At 44.7% G+C, this 14401-nt stretch overlaps 1 protein-coding gene across 5 annotated transcripts in view; it reads right to left on the bottom strand.

Moving 5' to 3' along the window:
- The window catches only part of LOC147023146 (gamma-glutamyl hydrolase-like), a 29464-nt gene that overhangs the window by 10821 nt on the left and 4242 nt on the right, over window positions 1–14401 (bottom strand). For 4 of the 5 annotated variants that reach the window (XM_085888271.1, XM_085888270.1, XM_085888268.1 and 1 more), the window contains exons 2-4: window positions 4465–4576; window positions 4007–4057; window positions 2283–2367 (exon numbers count right to left, since the gene is read on the bottom strand). In XM_085888271.1, the coding sequence (XP_085744397.1) occupies window positions 2283–2367; window positions 4007–4057; window positions 4465–4576 (248 nt within the window). The remainder of the gene's footprint in view (window positions 1–2282; window positions 2368–4006; window positions 4058–4464; window positions 4577–14401) is intronic. The other variant, XM_085888273.1, reaches the window with a different exon arrangement.

Below are 14401 nucleotides of genomic sequence, written 5' to 3'. Positions count from 1 at the left end.
TCTCTCTCTCTCTCTCTCTCTCTCTCTCTCTCTCTCTCTCTCTCTCTCTCTCTCTCTCTCTCTCTCTCTCTCTCTCTCTCTCTCTCTCTCTCTCTCTCTCTCTCTCTCTCTCTCTCTCTCTCTCTCTCTCTCTCTCTCTCTCTCTCTCTCTCTCTCTCTCTCTCTCTCTCTCTCTCTCTCTCTCTCTCTCTCTCTCTCTCTCTCTCTCTTAGTTGCCACTCTTAATCTGTTCTTTTTTTAAAATCAGATATTTTTTATGGCAAATGTTTTGCTGGACTTTCTAACTTGGTTCCTCCTGCATGAGTGTTTAGACGCAAGACTCGGTTTGCCATCCCTGCACTCCAGCTGATCCAAAGTGCCGAATGAAAGTCTGTGCGGATAACAAGAGGGATAAAATTGTCTCGCTTTGGAATTCACGACTGTAACATGTTTCCCATGATCCTACGATCTACCCAGCTTTCAGAGGAATGTCATTTCCTACTTTCCCACATCTTTCCCTCGATTATGAGACAATCTTAACCTATCTATATACACAGGACAGGCATGCCACAATCACTCTGGGAAAACTGGAGAAAGAGGGAGAGAAAGAAAGAAGGAAGATCAAGGCATGGTTGCGGCCTCTTGCTCACCAAATGCAAGTTGGTCGGCTTACGGTGGTGCCAAAGTGGAGGGAAGAGAAGGAAGGAATTGCAAGTGGTATGTGGGTGCGGGGTGTCGGGAGAGGTGTGCATCAGTATGTAGCCACTGTGCCCCAAGGATGGCATGCTGCCATTCGTTCTTGTGGTCTCACCCAGCGCAATGCGCCTTGTTCCGTTCCTGGATGGGCAGGAAGACAGGCAGTTCAGGGTCTCGGTTCAATCCTCAGTTCGTCAGACAGCACCAAACCTTGGTGGACACCGGCATATACTGGCCTCAGGTGAGGCATGGCATCAGGGGAGGCAAAGCAAGGTAGTTGCCTGCTCTTGTCGCTTCACCACTGGCCCTACATTTCCACAGTTTGAGGTCGCACCTTGCTGGAGGCGCAGTACTTGCCATGGCTTTACAGGAACCGCGTCAACGATGACAGCGCTAACATGGCTCTGAATGTGTGTGTTATGGCATAATGTGTGTGCTGTGAGACGTGTTGCATTGTGTGTATGGTTTGTGCTGTGGGAAGGTGCAAAAGGAAGAAGGATGGATGGAGAGGGGAGATTCCAAAAAGGTGGGAAATTACAGGGGAGATAGAACCTGATAAGCACGCATGCACACTTTCCCCATCCCTGTTACGAGTGGGAAGGTAACCTGACTAAACACACTTACTAATGAAATATCGAACTGAGGGTTCCTAATGTGTTGAGTGTATCACCACAGGGTCCTTTTTCCATAACCGTAACAGTATAAAGCAAAATGACTATTTTAAAGGACGTTAAAAAGTGGCTTTGGTGAAATTTTTGTCAAATCAATTTCAAAGTTCTTCTCCAGAACTGTCAAACCAATTGATGCAAAACTTCAGATACATCAATGATGGATCAGGACGCTTCAAGTTTGCAAAGGAGTAGCATGTCTGGTACAGGACAATCAAAATTACAGCTTTTTAAAACATCGGCAATTTGATGGAGATAACTCCTGTATCTGGATTATAGGATAAGGCAATTACGATTTGAACATGCACCATATACGTTGAGTCCTTTCTTTGCAAACAAGATGGTGTCCATTGCAACCATGACACAAACACTCATTCTGACAACAAAAACTGACATATATATATATATATATATATATATATATATATATATATATATATATATATATATATATATATATATATATATATATATATATATATATATATATATATATATATATATATATATATATATATATATATATGTTTATTTATGCTGGTTTCAAAAATTATAAATATGAAGGTGCTCATGGATCTTTCTTTCAACTCTCGTTACTGCATGGAAGCCTTGAAAAATGCTCACAATTGTAGTTATCATCATTCATGACGATTATTTTTGTTATAAAGTATCTCTTTACAGACCAAAACAATGCTTCCACTTCATGTGTCCACGACGTAGCATGTAGGAAAGGGAATGAGATGCATTGTAATTATTTCCTTATCAGCCGTTTTGATCCAGAAAGGATTCCTTGATTTGAGATATTGTACATAGGTCCTGGGTTTAGATCCTATTCAGATTCAGTACCATGGCAGCACCACTGGCTACAATCTGAAGTAGGCAATCAAATAAGCTTTTGAAAAACAATGCTTGGGGTATTTGTGTATTGTGTGTGGTTACCTGTTTTGCAAGTGAATACAAAATGTGTGCAGAGTGAGCAAACGCAGAGTGTACGAGATCCACATCTCCTCCTGGCAACAACAACCTGAACAGCAGCGCACATGGTATTTACACAATGTACTTATTGCAATTGAGACTGATCATTCAAAAAAGTGCTGACAAGATGGCCTGGAGGTACACACACTCCCCTCCAAGCTATCTTAGACTGAGGTTTAATCCCGACCCAGCTATAAACTGTCAACCCGGTGTTTTGCAGTCAACAGTAATTAAGCTCCGCCATCGAAGATGGACTGACGTTACTGTTTTCACCCCTGTCTGTTTGTTTGTTTATGAACAGTATTACGGAAAAACTCCTGGACGGATTTCGACGAAACTTGGTGGGGGGGGGTTTAGGTCTGGTCCAAGGATCATGCCATTAGATTTTGGACTTGGTCCAAAGTCCAATATGGCCGCTATGGCGGCCATTGTGAAAAAAGATTTGAATTTTTTTTTTGCATTTCTACATGTTTTAAGTGATTTCCAACCAAAAAATAAATAAATTTGTTCGAGAAAAAAAAAAAAATTTGCAACTTTTTTTCAAAAAAAATTTCGATTTTATTTGAAAAATATTTGAATTTTTTTTTTTGCATTTCTACATGTTTTAAGTGATTTCCAACCCACCCAATAAAAATTTGTTAGAGAAAAAAAGATAAATTTTGCACCTTTAAAAAAAAAAATAAAAAATTCGATTATATTTTTTGGGCATTTCTACATGCACGTCGATCTAGTTTAGTTTATTCAATCGTGGTTTAGTAGAGTCTGATCCGTTTTGACCTACAATGAATAGGATATCAGGTTCACTTAAGTGACCCAGCAGTATTGGCGGCAGAGGTTTTTCACTCTTCCGAGTGCTCCCCCTCTAGTTCATCAATGCATGTGCCATCCCTCGGATGGATGTTAAACTGAGTGTCTGTCTGCATTAGTTGGTGGGCATTAAAGATCCCATGGTGTCCTTCGCAAAGAGAAAGTGAGCTTTTGCTGGCACCCTGAAAAATGACAAATTCCTGCCCTGACTCCCTGGGTCAGAGTGGCACCCATTCAGAATTGTAACCCTGACCATTTAATCTGTTTCGACAGCACTGACGCTCTGTATAGAGAATGGTTCATGATCTGATTCGTACAGATGTGGGGTTGGGTCATGTCTCAAAATTGACAGTGTGTGTGTGTATGTGTATGTGTATGTGTATGTGTATGTGTATGTGTATGTGTATGTGTATGTGTGTGTGTGTGTGTGTGTGTGTGTGTGTGTGTGTGTGTGTGTGTGTGTGTGTGTGTGTGTGTGTGTGTGTGTGTGTGTGTGTGTGTGTGTCTTTGGTTGATATCTCCATATACGGGTTTCACAAGGTGGAACGAAGCCCACCCAGGTCTCAAAGTATCCACTTTCGTGTGTGCGTGTGTGTGTGTGTGTGTGTGTGTGTGTGTGTGTGTGTGTGTGTGTGTGTGTGTGTGTGTGTGTGTGTGTGTGTGTGTGTGTGTCTGAGTTTTGCTGGGATAATTGAGTTTACACTGGTGCTGTGGTAATGCACTTCCAGATTGGTCATGTCCCATTTGCAACAAATTCTGTACTGCCAGGCATTGGCTATTCGAAACTAAAGCAAATTTATGAAAATAAAGACAAATTAAAGCAAATATGCATCTGCTCATTTCCATAATTTGGAAAAATTCGAGTTCAGCCTCCAACTTACCCATTGAGCTGCAAGAAAATCTGCTCGTACTCCTGCTGAGATAGATTCAGGCTGGGAAGGCAATCAAAAACATAGTTGGAGATATATACTCTATATCTGTAGCTATTTGGCAAAACTCAAAGCTACAAGATGCACAACGTAAACGATCATTTACTCAAATGGAATCCAGCACTTGGCAAGCATATCACAAAGTGATGCCTCTGAAAGAAATGCAATCTTACAATCACTTCTATTCCAAAAATTTCGAGAGATGTAATGGTATTCTTTGTCAGATCTCATGAGATATTATGAGATTTTTGTAAGGGACATTTAATCTCATTTAACACGTCCCTTCCACGCTAGATGATTACAGCAATATATGTGAAGCCCTCATTCCATAATGTATTATTTTAAATGAATCTCACAAATGTCACTTGCAATACCAATTTTATAAACCTTAAAAAGTATTCTGTACATACCGTACAGGTGCAATCAGGGCACCCGCAGCCTCCAGGAAGCTCACATATCCGCCACCAACATACGAACTGCCGTACGTTCTCAACTCTGCGTCTGTCTCCTGGGCTAGAATACCTGCAGGAAGCGAAATGAAAGAAGAGCCCTCAGGCTGTACATTGAGGAAGAGTGGTTCACACTTCGACCACCAACAGTACCACCAACTCTGCGATACGCCACCCAGAAGGAGCAGTGTGCTATGGTCACATATGGGGGCTTGCAAAAGTTTACATCAATTTTACCAATATTGAACGATCGTTTCCAAACGAGAAAAGAGAAAGAGACGAGGTAAAGGTGCAGTTTTCCCAGAAGCACATTTACAGACCTCCCAAGTCTCAACTACTCTACCGGTCAAAAGTTTAAGAACGTGCCCGTTTCTTCCAGTTTTTACTGAAATTTTAGCAGTTTAATGTTTCAATGTACTCTGAAATGAAAGCAGAGAACAAATAAACAATTGCAGATAAAAATGAAATCATGGAATCGTTTTGTTGAACAAAATTAAATCTAAATTTTTGACTCATCAAAGCAGCCACCTTTTGCAGATATAACAGCCGAACATACTCGTGGCATTCTTTCTACAAGGGAAATCAAATATTGTTCGGAAAGTTCTTCCCAACACTGTTGCAGAAGTTCCCACAAATGTGTTGCACTTGTCGGTTGCTTTGCTTTCACCCTTCTGTCCAGTTCATGCCAAACCAGCTCGATGGGGTTTAAGTCTGGAGACTGTGTTGGCCATTCCATGATTTAAAGCCTACAGTCTTGTTCTTTTCTTATAAGGTAGTTCTGACATAGCCAGGAGGTATGTTTTGGGTCGTTATCTTGCTTGAGGATGAACCCCTGACCAATCAGGCGTAGACCAGAGGGTATTGCATGGTGCTGCAAAATGCTGTGGTCGTCCTTTTGGTTCAGGGTGCCAGTCACTCTGTGCAAGTCGCAGACTCTGGATCCAGCAAAAGAGCACCACATCATCACGCTTCCTCCTCCATATTTGACAGTTGGTGTCACACACTGAGGAACCATCCTTTTGCCTCCTCAACGGCGTACAAAAACTCTGCGCAATGAACGGAATATTTCAAATTTTGATTCATCAGTCCATAAGACCTTCTTTCATTTTTCAGTCCACTGGCGGTGCTTCATGGCCCAGGCAAGCCTCGTTTTCTTATTTTGCCATCTTCGCAATGGCTTTCTTACCTGTCAAATCTGCAGCTCGAAATCTTCTCTTCACAGTTGAAACTGAGACTTCCTTACTTCGACCAGTGTTAAGCTGTGCTTGAAGCTGCTGTCATGTGAGCTGCCTATCACGCAAGCTGTTGACTCTCAGAAACTTATCTTCTGATCGTGTTGTGGATTTAAGTCTGCTCGACCTCTTCCTGTCAGAGTTTCCTCCAGTTTCCAAGTTCCTTTTGATGGTGTTGGAAACTGTACTCACTGACACCTTGGCTTCTTTACAATTTCTCCAAAGGAAAGACCTACACTTTTAAGGGTTATATTGGTCTGTCTGTCTTCCTTTATAAATTGTCTTTTTCTCACCATTATGAGAGCAATATACAACTTCCTTCAGTGCAATATTGTTTAAATAATGCTTCAGAGGGTGCAGCAACACAGTCTGTTCCAACACTGCTTTTACACAGACAGAGGGTTTGTAACTAATCAACAAAAGTTGGGACACCTGTAGGAATTGTTTGCATCAACTTTCAAAGCTTAATTTACTTCCATTGCTGCAGAACAGCTGCAGTTGCTAACCCATTACTTGTTCTCTGAAAAGGGCCTTTTGAACAACTCTGAAATTTACATTATTTTTCAGTTTTTGATACCCTAAACTTTTTTTTTTAACCTCTGGCAGTTTACCGCTTAGCTTTGTACCATTTCAGGTTATTCACTGGACTTGAACTGCTTAAATTTCAGCAAAAACTGGAAAATGGGGGGTGTTCTAAAACTTCTGACCGGTAGAGTATACATACATATATATATATAAATATATATAAATACACATACATATATACATATTGTTGTGAATTCACGCCCGCCGGCTTGCGGACGGCCGCGTCACTCGAATCGCGACCGAGTCGCCCACCGGACGGACAATTCAGTCGTGACCCTCCGGGAACTATCGCCCGGAGCCAGTCACGGGTGGGCCTTTCGACCTCACCACAATCGTGCCAATTGGCTACCCGCGTAGGATAGGGTTGTTCGCCAAACTCGACCTACCTAAGTTCCCACGCGGATGGTAAACCGGGCAATCGTACCTCACCACAGGTCGAATCCGGACACGAACCGCTTCAGCGGTCCGTTCCGTGCTACAGTGATAACCGAGCGGTGTTATTGTCGGCCTTGACGGTTCCGATTAATTACCGGGCGTATTAAGCCCACTACGAACCCTTTACATGAAGCAGGATGGAGGGTCAATAAAGAAAAGACGAAGCGAAACGGGAAAACAGTTCACACAAAGCACATTTATTTCCCGGCACACAGAAAGCACACATATACAGCCAAACAGTCAAAATGCACATATCGCAACCAAAACAAAAGCAATAATGACGCAGAGTTACTACCGACTACGCACACACATGGCAACACTTATACAGTTCTACTTTACAGACGGCGCCAACACACATTTACTCAAAAGCAAAGGAGAGGCCACCCTCATAGACAAGGGGGCAGACGGGCTTGTAGGCCAACATGTGCGCGTGACCTGAAGGAGCGGCCAGGCCCGCGAGACCAGGAGGGGGGGGTCCTACCCGCATCCTCGTGACGCAGATGTGGCCACGTGGCTGTGCCCCGACTCCGTGCTCCTTGGCGGGTTTCGTTGGCATGACGTTTGGAGTGGGGTGGGAACGAGGCCCCCTTTTTGCACTATCTCAGCGTGGGGGAAAGGGGGAATTGTTGATGCCCTGGGGGAGGAGAATGGCTGGCTGGCTTGGGTCCCACGACGAGCGATCCCACACCGCGTCCTCGTCGCCGACCGCCGTCCTTCTCGCCTCGGACCCAAGCTCCTTGGCCTCTTCCCACAACTCTTCTCAGCCGACTCCAGAACCCCACTCGATGACACACCGATGACTTCGCCACCCGACTCGACTGACTTCATTCGCCTTGCGCTCGCCTTCTTATAGGCCGGCAGGAGCAGTTAATATGCAAATATCTGGATCAGGATGACCTCGGGGGCGGAGCCATGCTCGCCCATTGGTCGGAGGAAAGGGGGCGTGAATCTCCCCTGATCCTAGAATTTGCATATATCGATTTCACATAGACGCACCTGGAGGCGGGGCCAAGCTGCTCCGCGCCTGCTAATTGGACGGAGGGGAAGTGGGCGTGTAGCGTTCTTGATCCGAATTCTCCCTCGGAAAGGCCGCTATTTGCGCTCACGGGTCGGTGCGTTCGGCACCAATCGCTGAACGGGCCCGACGCTCAGTGTTCACAGGTGGTGCGGGAATGGCCGTAGAAGGAGAGAGGTGAAGGTGGTGGAGGGTTTTCTGTGGTGGTTTGATGGTTATGGTGCCGTTTGGGAATGACGGTGATGCGATGTTTGCAGGAGCGAGTTGTGAAGGTAAAGGTCGTGGCTGTTGGCGTTGTTGTTGTTGTCTGAGGGTTGGAGCGTGGTTGTAGTTGGTGACGATGGCTGGCGTGGTGGTTGTTGTGTGATGGCGGTTGAGACGTGGTTGGTTCAAAATAAAGATAGAACAGAAAAACAGAAAAACAGAACAGAAAATCTCAAAGTGTCGCAGCCCGAATGAATCACATAAATTCCCTCTATACAACGGGTTTGGGGCTATATATATATATATATATATATATATATATATATATATATATATATATATATATATATATATATATATATATATATATTTGTGGATTTCAGATTTGTTGGATGCCGCTTTGTTGTGGGTTTCAGAATCGGATCCAAGTAATGCACACAACATCCAGGTCCTCAGACAGTTATTTCCATAAATACATCCATCCATCCATTGGGACCATACTCTATGCAGAGAGTTGGTGCTGCCTAAACAGTCTCCTTGGATGTTGGACACGATCCTGGATGGGTCGCCACTCCGACACAGTATACCAGCATGCTGGCACTCAACTGCTGGAAGAATGACAGGCAGAGTCAACCCCACTTGGTATTAATTCAACAACCGAGTGGGATTTGACCTCAGGATCCAAGGATCCCAAGCCCACCAACCTAACCATTAAGCCAACATATTTCCATAAATGCATGTTCAGAATGGACCCATCCCCTTGTCTGGTGGCATTCTAACTCTTTGATGCGTTGGAGAAGGGTAGATAACAGGTTCCCTTTCTTTCTTATGGGATAACCTTTTCCTCTTTATAATATGTTCATGACGTATGATTTTACGTCACTTTTAATTTCTGCATGAGCCATATTCGCCATTCATGCACGCGATAAGATAGCAGTTAGGCCAACAGAGACTCATTCTATTCCCTTTCCATTAAGACACATTGGCTTGGAAATACACGATTTATTTACACTTTTATTTTGGTAATCATTTCCACATTGGACTTACAGGACTTTTGAATCATGAATTACACTGCAAGCTATTCCTGAACAGTTCATTCTGATGGTCAAAAATGGCTGTGGTCTTGGATCATTTACCACAAGCACCCACCTTTTTCCATTGGGATGAACACCCAGTTCAGCAGCTCTATGGACATGAACTGGCTCTTCTTCGTATCGGGCTGAACAAAGAGGTGATAATTGCCCGTTGACATTTTGTGAGTGCTTCATGTTTTCGCTCGGTTGTTCTGGCAAATGGCTGCTTTCTGGCGTTCGTCTAGTGCCCCGAACATGGCGTCATAAGCTAGGCCTTTGTTAATTGAGATATATCTTTGTTAATTGAGAGTCATAAGCTAGGCCTTTGTCACGTATCATATACATATATACACATACACACACACAAGCCGGTAGGTGACATGGGTGGTCGCTACATAATTGCATACTAGTCATCCAGTTTTTGACGGATCAGGCTGAAAATGTTTGACAAAGAGGTTGATTATCGTGCGCATAAAAGCCTGCAAGCCGATTTTTGATTTTCGAAAAAATAATGTTTTGGGGATTTTTCAAAAATTTCAAAGTCCCGTTGCTAGGCAACGGTGGTGTCCATAGCAACGGTGCTCAAAAGCATACAACTAGATCCTGGTATGAACCTACCTGTCAAGTTTCATCAAAATCGGTTGACTCCTCTGGCCTCCAGAGCTGGCCATTACAAACAAACAAAAAATGACGGTAAATAGACACCCTATTTTTGAAGGACTACCATTTGAAAAATAAAACCTGAATCAAAAATCGGCTCGAGTAAAATTTTCTAAATATCTCGAGGTGTTTAATTCCGAAGTATCGTTTCTCCACATTCAAAACTGAAGGACAAGTATTGAAAAATACCGTACACAGTTTTTCGGCCGCTGCATAGCAACGGGTGGTTGCTTAGCAACGAAACTCAAACGCACACACTCCCAGCCCATTTGGCACCTATTCGCCAAGTTTCATCAAAATTGGTTTGCTGGTTTGTGCTGTGGAGCCTCGCTTTGCAGAGACACACACACACACACACACACACACACACACACACACACACACACACACACACACACACACACACACACACACACACACACACACACACACACAACCCGACAATAAGGGTACTCGAGCGACCACCCAATTATAGTACGCATAAAAGCCTGGAAGCCCATTTTTGATTTTCGAAAAAATTAATTTTGTAGGATTTTTCTAAAATTTCAAAGTCCCGTTGCTGGGCAACGGTGGTGTCCATAGCAACGGTGCTCAAAAGCATATAACTAGATCCTGGTATGAACCTATCTGTCAAGTTTCATCAAAATTGGTTGACTCCTCTGGCCTCCAGAGCTGTCCATTACATACAAACCAACAAGAAAAAAAATTCCGAAGTCTCGTTTCTCCACATTCAAAACTGTAGGACGAGTATTGAAAATACCGTACGTGGTTTTTTTTGGGTGCTGCATAGCAACGAGTGGTTGCTTAGCAACGAAACTCAAACGCACACACTCCCAGCTCATATGGCACCTGTTCGCCAAGTTTCATCGAAATTGGTTTGCTGGTTTGTGCTGTGGAGCCTCACGTTGCAGACACACACACACACACACACACACACACACACACACACACACACACACACACACACACACACACACACACACACACACACACACACACACACACACACACACACACACACACACACACAGAAAACCCAACAATAAGGGATATCAAGCGAATCCAACAGACGGAAAAAGTGAAAATAAGGGTACTCTCGCGACCACCCAACAAGCCGGTAGGCGACATGGGTGGTCGCGACATAATTGCATACTAGTTATACAGTTTTTGACGGATCTGGCGGAAAATTTGACAAAGAGATTGATTATAGTGCACATAAAAGCCTGGAAGCTGATTTTTGAAAAAATAATATTTTTAGGATTTTCCAAAAATTTAAAAGTCCCGTTGCTAGGCAACGGTGGTGTCCATAGCAACGGTGCTCAAAAGCATACAACTAGATCCCGGTATGAACCTACCTGTCAAGTTTCATCCAAATCGGTTGACTGCTCTGGCCTCCAGAGCTGTCCATTACATACAAACATACAAGCCGGTAGGCCACATGGGTGCTCGCTACATAATTGCATACTAGTCATCCAGTTTTTGACAGATCGGGCTGAATTTTTTTTTACAAAGAGGTTGATTATCGTGCGCATAAAAGCCTGGAAGCCGATTTTTGATTCTCGAAAAAATACATTTTTTAGGATTTTTCAAAAATTTCAAAGTCCCGTTGCTAGGCAACGGTGGTGTCCATAGCAACGGTGCTCAAAAGCATAGAACTAGATCCTGGTCTGAACTACCTGTGAAGATTCATCATAATCAGTTGACTCCTCTGGCTTCCAGAGCTGTCAATTACATACAGACAGATGGAACAAGTGAAAATAAGGGTACTCTAGCGACCACCCAATATATATATATATATATATATATATATATATATATATATATATATATATATATATATATATATATATATATATATATATATATATATACATACATACATACATACATACATACATACATACATACATATTGTTACGGTTGTGGAAATTCGCAAACCATCATTCAGGTTCCCCAGAGATTAGTTATTTCGATAAGTGTGTGTTCCAGGTTAGATTTCCCCACCGATGTATAACGGGCCTTGTTCGTGTGCCGGGCTGTGAATCTTTGAGTTAGCCATTATTCTGTTCTATCTTTTATTTCAAACAAACATCATCTCCACAACCACGCTATCTCCACAAACACCGCCAAAGGAGCCACATTCTCCACGACCGTTACAAAAAGTATGCTCTGAAGAAAAACCCGATCACTCCTAGGATTGCCCCCACGAGCCAGGTTGGGGCGGGTCCCTCAGAACGGGTAAGCAAGAGTGACCGTTTCAAAAAGTATGCTCCGAAGAAAAACCCGATCACTCCTAGGATTGCCCCGCAGCGCCAGGAAGGGGGTGGGGGAGCGCATCAGAGGGAATAAAAGGGCGCGTTGGAACGCCGAAAAGAAGAAGAGAATTCTCGCCTGCCACGTGGGTGGTTCGTTGGTTGCTAGTTGTCATGGAGCAGCCAGTTGGAGTTGTACAGTCTTGGAGCAGCCAGCAGAGTCTGAAGTGGATGGTCGGGCGCGTCGCCAGGCCCAACCAACCAAGCCGCCATTCAAGCCGCTCGCCCGGCTGCTCGAGCCGCTAAACTGCTCAAGCGACTGGCGCATTGGCAGCGTAACAGACGGGACCGAGAAGCCAAGGGTCGTCGAGTGAAGACCACCGAGTCGCCACCAAGGGGTGGCCAGGTAACCGGCCCGGCCTCTCGGAGCCTTCCGGTCATCCCGTCTCTGAGAACATTGAAGGCTTACGAGCCCATTTCTTTTCCTGGGTTTTGTGTGGAAGTCTGTGGGCCTTGTCTCAATAACTAGTGAATTGTGTAAGTGCCTGTATATACTTGCATTTCTTATACTCGGCTGTAGGCTTTTGCTTGTGTCATGTCCCCATCCCCCCATTGACTGCTTATGTGCTTGTTCAAATAAATGTCCCCCATTGTTGAACGTGAACCTGCTCGTCAACATGCTCGTCGTGTCATTTCCTCACATTGACTGCCATGGTGTGTTCGGAGAATAAGCAGGCTATTAAGGCTGATAAACGTGATCATTTGTCCCACGGGATTTGGCAATTTAAAACCGCTCAGCTTCGCACACGGAACAAGCATGCTTCGGCGGCTCGTTTTCGTACAAGTCCTGTCGAGGTATAAACTCTCGGTATTTCTGTCCGCACAAATAGTTAGGTGGATCAACAATTCAGCGATTGACCCTGTAGCACGTGGACAGAGTATTGACTAGTTTATGATGCGTTAAGGCATCCGTGGCTGGATTCCGGGGTTGGTCCGGAAAGCCACGACTGGATTGCGGCCTTCGGTGAGCGCACGACCACGATTGGGCTAGAACGGTTGTCCGCACGCCGAATGCGGCGGAAATCTGTAACAATATATATATATATATATATATATATATATATATATATATATATATATATATATATATATATATATATATATATATATATATATATATATACACACACACACATATATATTGTTGTAGATTTCCACCCGCCGGCATGCGGACGACTGTTTCTCGCCCACCGAACGGACAATCTCGTCGCAGCCTTCCGGATCAAACGCTGGAATCCCGCTAAGGGTGTGTTTTGGATGCACACCACAGCCTAGTCGACCCGCGCTACAGGGTCAATCGTCGAATTGTCGATATACCTAATTAATCGCGCGAGCAGACAACAGAGAGACTGTCCCTCAACGGGGCCCGCTTGAAACGAGCCGCTTAAGCAGCTCGCTTCGTTTTGGGATAACCGAGCGGGGTATTATCGCGAGAGCCTCGTTGGATCCGATTCTATTTATCAGCTATTAAAAAGCCAACTATTATTCCGAACTCAATACGGCAGTTCAATGCAGGAAAAGGACGCGACAAACAGGTTTACATTCACACAAGCACATTTATTTGCACACACAACACATATGCAGTCATGTATGCAATCAGGCGAGGCAAACAAAAGCAATGCAATGTACAGGCATGTAATGAGTAGGGGTAGGGACAAGACACGAGCAAGAAAAAGAACTACCACCATTCTATTAATTACATACACTTATACAGTTCTACCTAAAGACATGGCGCCACAACGTTCATTCAAAAGAAACAAAGAAAAATCCCAGGAAAGACGAGGGGTAGACTGGACCTCTTGGGTCTTTATTTCACGGAGCTGTGATGACCGCAGAAGCTCCGCGAGGCCGGGCTGGTTACCTTCACCTTCATGGTGCCTCGCTGGGGCGACCCGCGACGTCCCGTCCTCACGGCATCTGTCGTGACCGCGGTCCGGCCCAGGCCTCGTCTGACGGCCTGGTGAGTCGAGCCCAGCCGGCAACGCCTCAGATGAACGAACGGGTCTTTTGCTCTCTTGGAGTTGATGCTCTCTTTAAGAGCCCGTCCGTCCCTCAGCGCCACTAGGACAGTCCCGAAGCCCGATCAGCTCGGACCGTTCGGTGCTGGCTGGCGACCTCTCTCCGGCTCTCCCCACGTCCCGCACACGAACGCGCAGTTCTGCGCGGCATGGCAGGCCTGGCTGCGCTCCCAGCTCCGTCTCCTCGGCGAATCCGGACCTCCACTGGACTCGAACCTTGCTCTTCACACCATTCCAAACGCAGATCGACTCACTGACTTGGCGCTCTGCGTGCTTTTTTATTGGGTTCGCGAGGCGAGGTTTGATCTCCGCTCTTTCACGTCTGAGCCCCACTGGCTCCGCCCCACTCGATCTCCTGATCCGA

Source organism: Eptatretus burgeri, chromosome 7, assembly GCF_056783735.1.
Source record: "Eptatretus burgeri isolate ZD-2024b chromosome 7, Ebu_testis_v1, whole genome shotgun sequence".
Taxonomy (NCBI): domain Eukaryota; kingdom Metazoa; phylum Chordata; class Myxini; order Myxiniformes; family Myxinidae; genus Eptatretus; species Eptatretus burgeri.
Note: the sequence above shows the minus strand (reverse complement) of the source record. Positions and strands in the feature narration are given on the sequence as shown.